Source organism: Otolemur garnettii, unplaced genomic scaffold (genome assembly GCF_000181295.1).
Source record: "Otolemur garnettii isolate 467f Iridium unplaced genomic scaffold, OtoGar3 scaffold00036, whole genome shotgun sequence".
In the NCBI taxonomy this organism is placed as follows: domain Eukaryota; kingdom Metazoa; phylum Chordata; class Mammalia; order Primates; family Galagidae; genus Otolemur; species Otolemur garnettii.
The window spans coordinates 7,021,336-7,039,124 of NW_003852431.1; the positions used below are offsets into that span (position 1 = coordinate 7,021,336).

The 17,789-nt window shown below is 39.1% G+C and overlaps 1 protein-coding gene and 1 pseudogene across 15 annotated transcripts in view; one reads left to right on the forward strand and one right to left on the reverse strand.

Moving 5' to 3' along the window:
• Positions 1-7,899: 7,899 nt before the first annotated feature.
• The window catches only part of RBM26 (RNA binding motif protein 26), an 83,495-nt gene continuing 73,605 nt past the window's right edge, over positions 7,900-17,789 (forward strand). For 6 of the 15 annotated variants that reach the window (XM_023513181.1, XM_012805116.2, XM_023513182.1 and 3 more), the window contains exon 1: positions 7,903-8,752. In XM_023513181.1, coding sequence (XP_023368949.1) covers positions 8,682-8,752 — 71 coding nt within the window. In that variant the 5' untranslated portion in view covers positions 7,903-8,681. Of the gene's footprint in view, positions 8,753-17,789 lie in introns of all 15 variants that reach the window. The other 9 variants (XM_023513176.1, XM_023513180.1, XM_023513178.1 and 6 more) reach the window with 4 other exon arrangements.
• LOC111725305 lies at positions 17,018-17,076 on the reverse strand (annotated as a pseudogene).

Below are 17,789 nucleotides of genomic sequence, written 5' to 3' on the forward strand. Positions count from 1 at the left end.
TTGCTGCTTCTCCCTATTTTCAATCTGGCTTAGTTATATGACTTCCTCTGGCCAAGAGGCGTGGGGAGTAGGGATGTGTTCCACTTCTGAGCAGAAACTGTAGGAGCCAGAACATGGTATGCCATGAGTTTCCCTCTTGCCTCTGCCATTATGACTAACACTGGCCCAGACAGAGGCTGCTCTGTCAGCCTGGGACCTAGAAGGAAGACATGAGGAGCAGAGATGCAGCTAACCTGTAATCAGCGTACAGCGTGTGACAGAAATGAACCCTTGTTGCTGTGCGTTACGCAGCCAAACCCAGCCTTTCCCTGGCTTGATGCTCTATTGTTTCTCCGTGATGCAGAGTTTTCTTTCTGTTGTCTGGAGGATGGAATGATGTAGCTTTAAAGCTTTGGAGAGTGTTTACAGAGGGCATTTAATACTGCTTGATGTCTGTTATTGCAATTTATTCGTTGTTTTCCTGACTCAGGTTCTGACCCTCAATAATGGTCTTGAATTTCAAAAGCCCTAATTAAGGTTCTACATCATTACCTTTGTAACAGACAGTTTTGTCCTTAGGCGATTAAGGAACCAAGAACAACATGCAGAGTTGACTCTTCTTCAAAAGATCCCTTCCCACACTTTGATTATAAAATAAGAGAAGGAAGAGGAAGCTAGGGTATATGCAGGTTTTTCTTCTTGTTTTTTGGCATATACTACAACCACTACAAAAAAAATTTAAAAAAAAGGGGGGGAATAGAATGAAATGGCAGTTCCCACAGGGGTGTGGGAAGAGCATATGAATATAAGCAAGTATGTAGCTACTTCTCATGGAATCCCAAAGTGGAAGTCTGTGAATCTTGGAGTGGTTTTCTTGAAGCATATATTCTTACAATTACTAAGATAATGCTGTATATAGTATGAGAAATGAGCGAATCCCAGGATTCTCAGTCAGAGCTGTCAGACTCCCACCCAGGTTATGGACTTTATTCCCCCATATTATGGGAGAACACAATGAACAGGTTATTGTGGTCATTCTTCAAACAAATACATATTGAGAAATTACTGTGTGCTATGATAGTTATAAACAAGACAGGCAAAGTCTCTGCCCTCATGGAACTTAGTTTTTGCAGTCTTTCAGGCCTTCCCAGAGATCTTTTTTGTTTTCTGGATCTCCCTGCCTTACTAGATTTTTTAAAAAATATTTTTTATTATGGAAAATTTCTAACATACACAAAATCTGAAAGAAGTATAATCTTCCCCTGTCATCCAATTTCAACCATAGACAACTCATAGTCTATCTTGTTTCAGTGATATTCTACCATCTCACCTTATCCCTTTTCAAATTATTTTGACAGCACCATCACATCACTTCACTGACAGACAGCTTTTAATAATATTACATATATTCCTTTCCTCTGGACGTTGAGATTTACACTTTTTGTGGAAATATGGTCTTAATCTTCTAGGGAAATGAAAACCCTGGAATTACTAGGTTAAAGGACAATTTGCTTCCTTTCTGTTTTTATTTAAAAATTGCTACATTTAACTAAATTCTCTCTTAAAAGAAGTATGCATGGGTGTGTTCATATTTTTAATTTGTTCCATCACACTGAAAACCTTTCAATGGCTTACGAGTCTATTTTAAATAAAATTCAGTCCTAGATTCTGAACATGCACTTTTTTGCCTCTAACTTTACCTACAGCCATTCCCTCCCACCATCAGCTCAGTAGCCTCTCCCTTCTCTGGCCTTCGTTAAGATCTTTACCTCAGGATTATCCCACAATCTGTACTTCGCTCCACATGGCTAACTTCTGCTCATTTGTTCACTTTTCTTAATCATTTAAATATCACATTCTTAGAGAAGCCATGCTTGAGCCTTTATCATCTAAATTGCTATAATATTTCACATTTCCCTATTTTATCATACTTATCATGATCTCATTTTCTTTCACAATACTTGTCTTGTCATAATTATAATTTTTTCTCTATGTGATTATTTATTTAATGTCCCCTCACCCACTAGGCCATAAGCTTCATAAGGCCGATACTATGCTTTTTTTGTCCACCATTGTTTTCTCAACACAGTACATGTGAAACAAATCAGAGAGACCTCCAATAAACGTCCATTAAAAAAATGGATTACAAAGACTCAGCAGAGTACAATATTTGAAAATAGGAAGTAAAGGAAGTAATTGATGTAACTAGGTACCCAAAGGCACCAGAGGGGATTACATTCAAAGCATTAGATGGAAGATAAAATGTATGTACATTTAAAAAGTAAAAAGACAGATCGCTAAATCAATGATGGCCATAGAAAGTCAAAGGCTTGCTAGAACAGATATCTTCTGAGAAATTATATTTAATTAAGATGGCCAAAGATGATTTCAAAGAAATAGCTTGGACAGTAGAGACAGTTAGATTTTATTAACTATGATCTCTTAAAAATTTATTAAAATAGAAGGAACTGCTTCATTAAATTTGTGTTTTAGGTTGGATTCTCTAAGGAATAGGCATTGAGACGGCATTAGAAGTGCAAAAAGTTGCTGGACAGTAGCCCCTGTGAAAGGTAAAGAGAGGAAGCAGGATCTGGTGGGGAAGCCATTTAGATCAGTGGTTCTCAACCTGTGGGTTGTGGTCCCTTTGTAACAATGAAAATACATCCTGCATATCAGATATTTACATTACGATTCATAATAGTAGCAAAATTACAGTTATGAAGTAGCAACGAAAATAATTTTATGGTTGGGGGTCACTACAACATGAGGAACTGTATTAAAGGGTCGCGGCATTAGGAGGCATTAGGAAGGTTGAGAACCGCTGCATTAGATTATCATGCAGGTCTGACAATATTTCTGTCATTCCAACATCAAGGAGGTCCTTATATTAGGCCTCATTTTGTCTTTGGCTGCAGTTGTGCAAGGGAGAGAAGAATTACCCCGAAAATAGTGTAACCTGAGCTTGAGAGCTGAAGTGAACCTAGAAAGAGTTAACAACTGGGGACTAACTATAGCGTGGCAGGGGGCGTAAGTCCTTACTTGAAGGACTTGAAGGGGATCTAAGCTGCACACCTCTGTGTCTGCTGTACATTGTAGGATGTTAATTCCCTATAAATTAAACTATCACGTAAATGAAGATTATTTTTCACAAGGTAAACAATAAATTGATGAAAGGATTTGGAAGACCAAAGGTTTACTTTTAGCTGAATTAAATTTGAAAAGTGAGCAAAGTTGAGGGATTTCTCCTATTGTGCATTAAAATATTCAATAATACAACAGTAAATAAAAGCAACATGGTACTGGTGCAGTCATAGATAAATTGACCAAATGAAAACGGGAACCAGAACAATACATAAATGAAAACACAAAGATATGATGAGGTATCAAAACCTATGGGAAGGGATAGACTGAGTATAATGATAGGAAAAAAATAGGTTTACACCATATACAGGGATATATCCAAGAAATAATGAAGACTTAAATGTGATTTTATGGAGAGAGTAATAATCTATAAAAGAAAGAAAATGTAAGATACTTTTGTGATATTAAGATGCAGACTGAGTTGCTTTGTTTTTTGAGACAGAGTCTCACTATGTCACCCTCAGTGAGTGTTGTAGAGTTACAGCTCACAGCAACCTCAAACTCTTGGGCTTAAGCAATTCTCTAACCTCAGTTTCCCAAGTAGTTGGGACTACAGGTGCTCGCCACAACGTCCAGTTATTTGTTGTCATTATTGTTTAGCTGGCCCAGGCCAGGTTCAAACCTGCCAGCCCTGAGCTATGAGCACCGAGCCCAGACTGAGTTTTTAAACAAGACCTCAACTGCACCACTGAAAGCAGTAATACTGTGTTCACTAACTAGGAGAAAGAGCTGAAGAATCTGAGGAGTTAAGCACACTATCGAAAATGAATACTCCTGCGATCAGGGAAGCTAAAAGATGAAGGCAACTAACAGTGATAAACTATAAAGAGACACAGGTCTGTTAGCAGTGATGTTATGATATTCCCTATCCAAAATATTTTCTCCTTCCTATTTAAAATGAAGCATATATCCTTCAATAACCATTTTGAGTTCCAGGCACTGTGCTAAGTGAAGGAAGTAAAAAGTGGAATGAGCTTGAGTCCCAGTTATTAAAGAGCTCATAAATCAGGGCTGAGTGCAAGATTTGAACACTGAGAAAACTAAATAAAATGTTCTAACTCCTGTTCCAGATAGGAAGAGACATGAGAAAATGAAATGTTTTCACTCTTTTTATATAGGTAGGGATCTAGCCCTTAGGATGTCATTGAGGAAATAGCATTTGTGCCATGAGGAAAACAATTCAGGAGCAAGAAAGAGCACTAACAAAGTAACAGGGCCTTGAAAGAACTGGCCATGTTGGAATTTATTAAGTATATAGCTTACCACTGGACATTCCAAAATGTTGTTACTAAAGTAGTCTATAGCAGTTCAGTCTTCTGTTAGTAACACTGATCACATTAGCTGTTACCTTGGAAGGCACGCCAAACAAGATGAAGCCATGAAGTGGTGAGGAATAAATGTTCATGGTTGAGGAGGAGAAGCATGCTAGGAAGCAACAATGACTACCTCTGGAGTGAAAATAAGCCCCGTACCATGCATTTAGTGGAGAAAGAGATTGCTACCAGCTACAGTGGCCAGGAAGGATTTAAGTGGTAGGGCTTCATTGGTCATTCAAAAATTATAGTATATCCTTATTATTTGCAGTCTGCATTTGTGAGTCTGTCTGCTCACTAAAATTCATTTGTAACCCAGAATCAACACTTCAGTGCTTTTGTAATCATTCGTAGACATAGAGGCAAAACTTTTGACTCTTCTGATGCACATGCTTCCAGTTGTGAGGTTGAATACCTCTTCCTTCTTGTTGCAGCTCAAACACCGAAACAAGTATCTTTTTGATGGTCCATTTAGTACCATATTTCTTGCATTTTAAAGCTTTTTTTGCCCCCAAGTGTAGTACTAGACTGCTGTCTAGGTCCGTAAGTACAAGAAGGATCCTCTTTTGCAATGGCAGTTTTAGTGAGGGAACACACTTCTTTCAAGGAACTCAAAATAGCTCAGGATGGCTAGCAATGACTGAAAGGCACTGAAATGAGTTTTCAGGCAAATAAGAAGGTGTTTGACTTATGAAAAGCTTTTGGTAGTTAAAGAATATGTTTTTTAACCTAAACATAATCTGCAAGCTGATGAAGATTTTTTAAAAGTGATGTGATTATTAGATCCAAGTTTTTCAATTATTGCTATGAAAGGCAATGGTGATGAATGCAACTGAAGATGAACTGATATGGGGGCTGTGTAGATGGCAAGGAGATTAAAAGGCTCTTGCTATTGTTAGAAAGAGTAAGAGAAGACTTTAAATATGATAGTAGCAGTGGTATCAGAGAAGGATGGCAAAGTTAGATCAGAGAAAGAAGTGGAGGCCTCCTCTGTGAGAAATGAAAAACGAGTGGAGAAATGAAGGGTGAGAAAATCAGTTTGCCTGGAGTATATCGTAATTGATAGAAACTTTGGAAGGCTAGTATGGAGAGCCAGAGTAATGAAACAGTTGATGTGGTTGGAAATATTAATATTGGCAGGGTCATCCTGGGGCAAGGCTCTAACAGGCTAAACAATTATAATTTTAACTTTCAGCAATATTAAGTATGTAACCTTTATTGTAAAATACATAAGATTTACCATTTTAATCATTTTTAAGCATATGGTTCAGTGGCATTAAGTGCACTCACATTGTTGTGCAATTCTCACCACCCATCTCCAGAACTTTCATCCTCCCAAAATGAAATATTATACTCACCAAAAAATACTCCTCTTTCCCCATTATTCCCAGCCCTCTCTCCACCTCTGCTCCTGGCAACCATCATTCCTTTTTTTTTTAATATTCTAAAGTTTTAGGTGGTTAATATTTAGTTCACAAAAAAAGGCACCCTTGCCTCCAGACTTCATGCAAGGGTTCTCAAACTTTTTAAACAGGGGGCCAGTTCACTGTCCCTCAGACCATTGGAGGGCCAGACTGTGGCCCGGGGAGGAGTTGGCTGCTAAGCAGGACAGGCAGTGGTGGCAAAAACACCCAGTGGGCCAGATAAATGTCCTAGGCGGGCTGCATGTGGCCTGTGGGCCGTAGTTTGAGGACACCTGAATGGCATTTTCATGAGCACTTTCTGTTCCATGGCTCATTTTAATCCTCAAATTTAGTTTTTCGCCCTGGCTGGGTTTGAACCTGCCACCTGTAGCATATGGGACCAGGGCCCTACCCTTTTGAGCCACAGGCGCTGCCTACATCATATCTCTTGCTGAAGTCTAGAAAATTAAAAATAAAGAGACCCATCTAGGGAAATCAACAGACTGACAGTGGCAAAACACAGTATCATAAAACAGAAAAATAAAATGTTTATTCAGGAGTGCAGCAATGCAGACAGCATGTCAGGATTTCTTTCTGCCTCAAGTTCAGAAAACAAGCTGGACAAACGGGATGGTGGTGACTAAATCTTCCTGGTGTGGAATCCCGTAAGTCTTGCAGTTTTTCAGATGCCTGAAAAAATCACCTCACATTGGTCCAGCTGCTTCACAAATTAGGCTTCTACAGATTTGGTTTTGTATTCTCCCCAAATTTAATAGAGCTCCTTTCTGAGTTCCTCTGGTAAATGCTGGGTTATGTGTTTCATAGCTTCCGGTCTTTGTTAAGATGGTCATTTTGGGTCACCATGGCCTTAACTGCCATCTAGTCCATGTTTTGATCTGATACACTTTCTAGCCTTTCCACATTTCCGCTTACCCAGCCAGTCTGTGGGACCCTGTTGTTCTGCCACACAAGTTGTGGAAACTTCATGGCAGGGGCTCTGCCCTGGGACCCAAGGCCATCCCCATTTTACTTTCTATCTCTAGGAATTTAGTTATTCTAGATGCCTCATAAAAATGAAATCATAATATTTGTCCTTTCCTGTCTAGCTTAATAAAAGTAGCTAAATCACTTTAATCAACACTGAATTATTTAGTTCCTAGATTCTAATTTGCATCGTACTGGATATGATACTTTTTTTTTACAGAGCCTCAAGCTGTCCCCCTGGGTAGAGTGCCGTGGCATTACAGCTCACAGCAACCTCCTACTCCTGGGCTCAAGCGAGTCTCCTGCCTCCGCCTCCCAAGTAGCTGGGACCACAGGCGCCCGCCACAACGCCTGGCTATTTTTTGGTTGCAGCCGTCATTGTTGTTTGGCGGGTCCGGGCTGGGGATTCGAACCCGCCACCTTAGGTGTACGTGGCTGGCGCCTTAGCCGGTTGAGCTATAGGCGCCGAGCCGATATGATACGTTTTAAAACAAATGCCTACCTTTCTACTTGATAATCTTTCCACTTAATGCTTAAGGACACTTCACTCTAGCAAATTATAAACTCAGTTCATACGGACAATTTAGTCTCCCACTGTCTCTCATAAAGATCTTTTATTAACCTACTTACTGTGTTTTTAAATTGTGAATCATTTTCATTCCTTTATAGTTTACAAGGCCCTAAGAGCCTTCGCAAAATTCCATCTAGTATAAAAACAGAACTCAGACAGGAATCAAACTTCTTTCATCACCCAAGAAAAAGGAATTTATTTATTGGGATGCTCTCGTCTTTGATACTATGTAATCTGAGATAGGGCTGAATCTGCTCCCCATTTAAAAAAATTAAAAAACAGCACAACTTTCCTTATCTTTACCCGGGGAGGAGTTCGAAAGTTTCATAGGATTGCAAACTACTTGAGAGTTGTCAAGTTTATTCACCCTTCTTGGGGCGTCCCTAATCCCCTGGAGGTCTCAGTGGGTTCGATAACACCACACCACAGCACACACACAATACGGGACTGATGGGGCACTAAGGGAAACTGAGGAAGCAGCACAGCGCAGGCCACCTCGACTCCACCAGCCACCCCGAGTCCGGCGTACCAGTGTGGACGCTCTCAAAGGAGCTCGCTGTACCACCGGTTCCTTCCAGCCGACACGCCATGGCCGTCTTCCCCAGGACTAGCTGGGGCGCCTACTGTGTCTCAAGTTAGCAGTCTCTCTCCCCTCGTAGAAAAGGAAGTCTTTATTTATTAACAGAAACAAAGCGGAAAAAGGCCGCGAGGGACGCAAATACGCAAAAACCAAACCACCGCTCTTAACCGCCGCGCTCTCCGCGGATCTTACGTCTCTTCCCAGCAGGCCCCGGGAGTCACCGCGAGACTTCAATTCTCGCGAGGTTTATTGGCAGCCATCTTCTTGGGGGTGCTGGGAGCCGGGAAGACCCCCTCAGTCTTTCCCATTGAGCTGCCCTTCTTTTTCGTTTTCTTCATTTTTGCTGCTTCTGCGTTTCCAACAAGCACCTAGTCCCGAGGCCGAGGGACAGCCCGGGTGTAAGCGCGTGTTGTGCTTCCGGTCCGGGTAGATTTGCTGAGGAAGAGAGAAGGGGGAGGGCCCGAGCAAACCGTTGCTGCCTCAGTCCGGGACGGGGGCCAGGGAGGGGAAGATCCTGGCATCCCGTGGACTCGCGGCCTGCTGCTGTCCCTGGAGAGCTGTTCGCTGATCTGGGCTCGCGGGAACCTGCCACCTGCGCCTCCCACCGCGGCCCACGCGGGCGGCGCGCGGAGGAGGGGGCGGGGGCAGCGGCGGCTCTAGCGGCCGCGACCTGGGCGGGCGCAGTGTGACGGGCCTGGGGGCCGCTGTGGATGGTTTCTAAAATGATCATTGAAAACTTCGAGGCACTCAAGTCCTGGCTCAGCAAGACCCTCGAGCCCATGTGAGTATTCAGGGGATATCTCGTTGCAGGGCTGGCAGTGGGAGCTAGGCGGGCCCACGGATCTGTGCACTTTCCCCAAGTGTGTGCGGTGGAGGCCGAAACGGCGAGAGTCCCGGGCTCTGTCTTTTCTCCTCGTCCACCCTCGCTTGTAGGTTCAAGATAGTCCTGAGAGTCTGAAGCAAGCTTTATTTTATTGCTGAGCCGGTCTTTGAATAAGTGCCTCCTGCTCTTGTTTTCCCGTTATGTGTAGACTAACCCTGGCCTCCCTGCACACACCTTTATTTTCTGAGGGCCTCAAAATCGATTTCTTTTAGTGAATCCGAGAAGATCCTCCTGCGTAAAGACTCTTTTAACCCCCCCTCTTTTTTTTTTTAAATGAGGTGAACGTCATTTATTAGGAATTAGAGTACTTCTAATTTAAATCACTCGCGTTTCACCTGAATACTGTCCCTGAGAGAAAGGCCACGTCTCCCTTGTTCTGTCTGGCTCATCGGCACCTGTCTTAACTGATTCAAGATGTAACAGGTGCTTAAGTGCCCAGTAAAATTGCCTTTTCTCGCCTACACGTTTGTTCCCTTGGAGAGGAGGAGGAAAATTCAGTCTTCGTCCATATGGAATACTTAGCAATTTCAAAGTGGGATGCTATAGATGGATGGGGGTGGGGAGGTGGTCAGAGTCCTGAAATGTCTTAGATCGGAAAATTTAAGAAGAGTTTTAAGGATTTATTAGTACAAAATATGGCCTAAGTGCTTTATCAGAATGGGTTGATTTACATTAAACAACTTAAAATGCAGTGGAGAAAATTCATGCATTTAATAAACTTACTAAGCGCCTACTATGTATTGTGGGAGGCTTTGGGGTTAGAGCTTTTAAATTCTAAAGATGACAAGACATAACTAAGATCATTTCAGATATTAGAGCTATGACCATTGTAATAATAGAGAATTTTGTAAAAGAGTGATAGGAGTGAGGGGCTGCTTCACATCAGATGGCCAAGGAAGGCCTCTTGGAGAAGATGATATTTGAGCAACACCAAAGGAAGAGAAGAAACCATCTATATTAAAGTTAGGGTAAAGACTGTTCCTTGTAGAAGGAAGAGCAAGTGCAAAGGCACTGTAGGAGAAATGATCATGGTGTGTTCCAGGAAGAGAAACAAGGAAAGACATTGTGGCTCCTAGGAGCTTTGAGATGGGGGAGAAAGAATGGAAAGATATGAAGTAGACAAGTAGGGAGGAGCCAAGTCATGTATGGGAAGACATTAGATGACTTACAGGGAACAGGGACAGTTTTGATTTTGATGTAACTGCTTGTTTTGTGGAGACTAAGAGAACAGGAGTGGATGCAAGGAGGCTTCTGAAGGGTATTGTAGGAAGAGATTTAGATAGTTTGTAGTAGAGTGATGGTGAAGACAGAAAGAACCAAACATATTTCATAAGTAGATCTCATAGAACTTGTTGGATTGGATGTGGGAGATGAAGAAAAGAGCAATCAAGGATGATGCCTATAGAAGTTAGCTTCAGGATTGGATGGGTGATGGTAGAGAAGAGGTAGGGAAAAGGGAAAGCGGATTGGTTTTGATCATCAGTATGGAGTTTGTTATACATGTGAGATGTCAGCTAGGTAGAGAAATTTGTAGTCAAGGAAATAATATTTAAAAGTTTGGAATTTTAGGGGAGACCCTAGGTAGAATGTGTGCAGAAGAAAGAGAAGAACGCGTAGGATGGAGGTACGAGGAAAACTGGGCTATATGTCATTAAAATGAGGAAGAAATATATAACACAGGAGAGAAGTTACTAACTTTGTGGGATGCTGCAGGATGGATGAAACAAAGACTGATAAACAGCTCTTAGATTTGGCGTGGTGAAGGTTGTTGGTGACCTTAGTCAATAGTATTTTTGCTGGAGTGGGATGGTTCATATGTAAGCCCTGTTACAGTGTATTGGGTAGTGGGCAGCATGGTACAGGTGTTGAGAAGAACTATAGAGCAGAATAGCCACCTTTCAATTCTGCCCCTGCCACTTAACAGCTGTATAAGTTGCTTAGTGTTTCCGTGTTCTCAATGGTAAAATGGGGAAAATAATGCATATTAAACATTGGTATATAATTAGCATTTATTAAAATTAGATGAACAGGAAACCTTTAAAAATGTTTTGTGTTGAAATTGCTTTTCTTTTTTTAAGTGTTCAGTTTATAAATTTAAAAGATTAAGCATTCAGTTTCATATCACATTTACTGTTATTTCCCCCCCACTAACCTAAAAAAAAGACTAGATCTACTTAGAATATATGCTTGTAATTTTTATTTTTTTAGTTTTAATAAAGCATATTCCACTATCAGAGAGCCTACTCACATGGCTGTAGCACTGCAGTCATTACTCTTGTGATAAATAAGGCACTGCTAGTAGAGCCTAGGCAGCCGTAGAAATTGTGATTGGTCCTTTTCTAATGTTTATAGCTATGGTAACACTGGGAAGTTCCTGTTCCTTTAATTGCATTTCAGGTAGAGTCTTTTAGATGAAGATTATAAAAGTTGATCATAATTACTGAAGACCAATGATTTCTAACCTTGGTTTTGTGAAACTAAATTTATTATGTAAAGGGGGCGGGGGAGTTGTTTTACTTAACATTGTAATTGAGAGAGGAGCATATGAAGGACCAGCATAAGATTTAACTTGAAACTTACATGGAACTTTCTTTCTACTTGTATTGGTAAAATACTGCCTGGTTTTCAAATTACCCACATTTTAAATATATATATGCAGCAAACTTTTATTGGGTACTTGATCTACTCTGTGCTAAGCAATATGCTAGCTAGAATATTGGGAAATAGTGGGAAACATGAAATGAAATGACTATCTTCATTTTGTACCATTTAGCAAGAGAGACAGTTGTTGAACAGGTCATTATAAGACTAATGAGTGTTGTGAAGAAGTCCAGAATGCTGCAAAATTCTGTGTCTGGAGAGGTCAGGAGACTTAACCTGGTGTGGTAACATTTATCTCAGCTTGGAAGGATGAACAGTTGAATTGAGACCTGTGAAATCATTCTATGTAAAGAGAACAGATTGTATGAAGGTTCTAAAAATGAATCTTGGAGAAATTGAAAGAAATTGAAAAAAGAACAAGTAGAAGAATTGCAGTGAGAAGCTCTGGAGAGGGAAGAGACAGATGATGTAGGACTTTGTTGACTCATGATTCGGGTTTTAGGTATTATTGAAGAGCAGTGGAAAGCCAGTGAAGACTTTTAGGGCAGAAGGGTATTTTTTAAATAGCCTGATTGCATTTTCAATGTAAAATAAAAAAATCTGTATTACATTTTATTTGATTATAAGTTCCTTAGGTGTATCAAGGTTCTGAGTTTCCTTTGTCATAAATTATTTTCAATGGTAGGTAAATGTAGGTGTTAAAATTGTTACCTTGAAGTACTTAGGATTGATGTTTTGTTATTGCAAACATTTGCTGGGTCATACTTACTAAAATAATTTTAAACTAGATGTTGGTCTTTTAGCATTCATTTCTTTTTGATAAATGTGAAATCCGAGGAAATATTTAAGCTCTTTTGTTGTTACTGTAGTTTACTTTTTTTTTTAACAGAAAAAGTTTTATACTGTATCTATTAAAACTTTTTTATGAGTATACGCATCACTTAATGTGGTGATTTTATAGTCATGGACTTTTTTAATCTGAAGAGGTGTCTTAAGATCTAATCAGAAAATACAAGCAAGAGGCAGGAAGATCTAATGAATTGCCCAGATTTTGTGAGTTTAGTAGTAAAGAACAGAATGCCTGGTTTTCTGCTACTATGTAGTGCTGTAGAGGTAGTTTTGTGAGTGGAGAGAAAATAAGTTTTGCGTTGACATAGATCAGTATTCAAATCTTAGTTCTGCCATGTGTTGGGTGAGTGATATAGGCTAGTTAACCTCCCCTTTCAACATTGATATGATAGGGAGAATTATACTGTTTCCAAATATAATTGAAAGATTTGAATGAGACACATACATAAGAGCCCTACCCTTCTTTCCTTCCTTAAATACTGGTTAATTAAACACAAATAGATTACATTACTAATATTGCTTCTGTTACTATTGTGACCACTGCTGCTGCTACCACCTAATGTTTGTATTTATTGTTGCTATACATTTTATATTACTGTACTTCCAAGTTTTATGAGGTAAGCATAATTATTTTCATTTTGCAGATGATGGTATTGAGCCACTGATGCATGAAGTTAAAGATACTTGCCCACAGTGATTTAAACTCAAGCTTTTTGACTCTTGATTCATTTTCTCAATTTACTACTATACAATGCAGCATCTTAGTATTTTCTTTCCTATGACCATACACACTTTTTATGATTACATTTTCATAGTAGTAGCTACTGTTGTTGTAAAGGAATAACTCTCTAAAGCATTGTGGTTATCTGTGCTTTAAATAATTTTAGAAAGAAGGTTCTTTGGAGTTTTTGTAGTGTTTTCCCCTTCCTGCACACCTGTTACTACACCTTTCTCACTAAATTAAAATTTATTTTGGTTCCTGTTTTACAGGGAGAGTTGTTCTTTTGGGTTTTCCAAATGATCTTTTATTCTTAAACTTTTGATTCTGTTTGCCTCCTTCGATCTTTCCCTTTCCATCAGCTTTTTTCCACATAGTGAGTTAATTCCCCCCCCCCTTTTTTTTTAAGAGACAGAGTCTCACTTTCTCCCACTTGGTAGAGTGCTGTGGCATCACAGCTTACAGCAACCTCCAGCTTAGGTGATCTCTTGCCTCAACCTCCCGAGTTGCTGGGACCACAGGCACGCGCCACAATGCCTGGCAATTTTTTATTGCAGTTTGGCTGGGGCCAGGTTTGAACCCACCACCCTTAGTATATGGGGCCAGCGCCCTACTCACTGAGCCACAGGCGCCGCCCAATTCCCCATTTTTTTAAGGAAGAAAAACTCAGCAGCAATAGCAGCAAAAAGGAAAACAAAAATTAACATTGTAGATCTAGCCACTTTCGTGCCAGCTTTTCCTTTTATGGGTAAAATTTGAAATTGTAGTTAGACTTTGAGGTTTTTTATCTTTTTGAGACAGTCTCACTTTGTCACTCTCAGTAGAGTGCAGTGGCATAGCTCACGGCAACCTCAACTTCTTGGGTACAAGCGATCCTCTTGCCTCAGCCTCCTAAGTAGCTAGGACTACAGGTGCCCGCCACATGCCCAGCCGTTTTTAGAGACAGGGTCTCACTCTTGCTCAGGTTGGTCTCTGAGCTGAGCTTAGGGGATCTACCTGCCTCTGTCTCCTAGAATGCTATGATTATAAGTGTGAGCTACCATGTCCCTGGCTCAGCCTTTAATTTTTCACTCATTTGTCCCCAACCAGTTGCTTCTTAATGTCTTGTAATATATTATAATTATTATTAATATAATTATATATAAAATATAATCCTATTTATATTCAACCAAAATTACTCACCTGAGTGATAATAATGAATTCATGTTTATTAAATGTAAAGGCTTTATATAAGTTTTATATTCTTTGACCTCTGTGTATAACATCAAATGCTGATAATGCCTTTTTTAAACTTCTTATTTTCCTTGAATACCAGGCCTTTTTTTCCTTCACCCATTTCTACTTCTGACATTTCATTCATTCCTACTATGGTTGGAAACTTTGTCTCTTCCAAAAATCAAGCTGAAATTTAGTTGTCATTGTAACAGTAGTAAGAGGTGATGAGGCCGTAGGGCTCTGCCCTTATTGGTGAAATTAATGCCATTGTAAAAGGGCAAGTTTGGTCTCTTTTTTCCTCTTTGGCCTACTCCCCTCTAGAGAATGTAGTGTTCACGGTGGCATCTTGGAATTAGAATCGCTAAACCTGCTCCTCTAAACCTGTTGGTGCCTTGATATCTGACATCCCAGCCTCCAGAACTGTGAGCCAATAAATTTCTGGTCATTATAAATTACTCTGTAGTATTCTGTTATAATAGCACTGATGGGCTGAAATAATTCTCATGGATGGCTTCTCTTATAAACCATGCCAGTGGTTCTTAAAATTGTTTTTTGGGGAGGGATGTGTTATAGATCCTTTGAAAGTCTAAAGAGTCTCTTTCCTAGCATGTTTTACGTTCATACATGTTTGCATTGAATTTCAGAGCTTTCAACTTGAGCTTGTTAATGGACTCCAGGCACCTCTATGTACTTATTTCTCACCTAAGTGTGTTTAAGACTTTACCACTCCTCAAAGTCTTAAGCTCTTACTGTTAGTTGTAAATCTGTCTGGATAACTCATCTGAATTTCAGACTACATTCTTGAAAAGGAATGTTCTGTGGATTTACTTCCATTTCATTTTTTCAAATTATCTAGCACTGAAATTTTATTTTTGGGGGTTTTCCTCCCTCTACTGCTTGTATCCCATTTACTTAATCATCAGGTTCTGACTCCTTCTTTTAATAATCCTTACTGACATTGCTTAATAGGGGGCATACCTAATCTAAACCACTGCAGTTTGTTTCCTAACAAATCTCTATTTCCAGTCCTTTCTCCCTTCCACTTCTTCTAATGCGGATATCCAGCCTTGTTTATATCCCATTGCTTGATCAAAACCTTTACCATTCCTATATAAATAGCGTGCCTTTCAGAATGTTAACGATTTGCTTCAATTTATCTTTCTACTTATATCTTCCTACTTTTTATATGAGTCTTATTTTCAGCTTTAGTGTTTCGCTATCTTGTTGTTTTTACTTTCCCTTTCCCCATAGCATTCATTAGGTGCTTACTGTGTGTTAATCATTGTGCATTAATTGTAGGTGAGCTAGGTTCTTTTATCCCAGTTTTAAAGATAAGGAAATTGAGTCTTAGAAAGATTAAATATTATGTTCTAGTCATAGCTAGTGAATGGTGCACATGGGGTCCAAAATAAGACATTTTGATTCCAGAGCCTCGTACATTATAGTGTACTGTCTTTCTCCATATCCATTATATATATTGAAAGCAATGATCAAGTGTGATTCCAGTTCTTCCAGAAAGCCATCTATGATCTATTCAGCTGGAAGCAGTGACTGTTCCCATCATGACACCTCTCCCAGCACTAGCTTGCATTGTTTATGACACTCACCACTTGCATTTAACTTTGTTGTTAATTGCTACTTGTTTTGACTTATTAAGAGTATCAGGCCTGTGAAAGCAGACTCCAACTCTTAAGATTTAACTTCTTTCTGTTCTGTACAGCACCTAGCACAATGTCTTATGTATGTTATATACTCAAGTATTAAAAATACTAGTTGAAATTTCTAGTTTGTGTAGTTAAACAGAGAGAAGAGGTGATAGTTTGGGTAAAACTATAAAATCCACCCTACTTTATCCTGAAATTTATTTCAGAGAAGCAGGTATGTGAGCAGTTTGAAAATTGAGTAATCTTTGGATCTATTTCTCTTTCTTACTTTATTTCATAGTACCTTCAGTAAGTTCAGGTAATTTAGTGATTTTTCTTTTTAAGAGGACTGGTGCACATAAGGAAATACCACTCATCAGAAATCAAGCAGACGGGAGGTGGGGAAGAGAGGGTGGGTAAATTCATATCTAATGGGTACAGTGTAGATTATCTGGGTGGTGGACGCACTTACAACTCTGACTGGAACTCTATGAAAGCAATGTATGTAACCAAACGTTTGTTTCCCTGTAAGATTCTGAAATAAAAAAAATTTACTTGTTAATATATTGTTAAATTTTGGTGTGTGCAAGATTGTCACCTTCATGGGGGACTGCACAAAAAAGAATATATAATTCTAATTGGATGAATTTTATAGCTGGTATAAGAATTAATATTCTGTAATTAATTATTGGCTAAAATATGTTTTGTTCTCTTCATCCTTTAACTTTGATTAATTGCCTCTCATTGCTGCATTTTACTGCTGCAGTCATATTTGGGCTTTCCATCAGAGTGTTCCGTAGTTAAAATGAATTTAGTGTTCTCTGTATGTTTTAGCACTTCATTATCTTTGGCATACAGTGCTTCTCAAAATTATTTTAAATGCTTACAATAAGAGACAAAGTATTACAAACAAAATGGTGTCTCTGTGACCCTTAAAATGAATGCCTCAGAGTAGTTTTACTTAGCCTTCTTATTCCACTCTCAGACTTTGTTAGCAAAAAGCTAGTAAAGCGTTTGCAATCTGTTATAGTTCTGCCCTGCTCCCAGAATTACTACTGAATTTTTGGTTGGTAAGTGCTGATGAGTGGTTGTAGACTTACCTTCTGGCTTTTGGTCCTTGGGATTTTTTTTTAAACTTCAGTCAGATCCAAAGTTAGGTGGACCATTGTTGACAAAATTTATTGCCATCATTGTAGTGGTCCTTGGGATTCAAATCTGGGTTGATAGCCTATATGTGGCTTTTAAAAGATGTTTGGCTGGTTTTTCTTTATCTCCATCTATGGCAGATCTTTTCTTCTTGGCTTTCCACTAGGGATATGAATAACCCTAGGTTTCTTTTCTGAAGAGCTTGTCACTTCCTAGAATTTATTTAGTTAGTTCACTCAGCTCTTTGGGATTTAAAAAATACTGCACTTTTAAAGCATAAGCAACTTATGTTTTGTTGTTGGGCTGAGAGCAGTGGTGTCTTTTGATTTTTTCCATTTTTAACCAGAGTGGAACTGCTAATGTAGTTGTAGTGTATATTTGTTTTCTAAGTTAGATTGAGATATTTTTCTTGTTTTTATGAGCCTTATTTTTTCTTTTGATTGATCATACTCTTCCTAGTTTGCATTGTTGGTTTCTTAAAACATTGATTTTTAGGAGCTTTTCAGAAATTAGAGAAATTATGATAGGGGCTGAAACTTTCTTTTTTCCATACTGACATTTCTGTTTTGATTCTCCTTATTGGAATTTTTCTAGTATGTATAGCAGTGTTTTGTTGTATGTACTTGAATTTATTCTTTATTCCATGGAGTCAATTTTATGTTGGAATCAGAAAAATTTACTCTATTCTGAAATGAGGACATTGATAATGATAATATAGCAATAACTATCATTAATAGTGCTTACTTTATGCCAGCCTATTAAT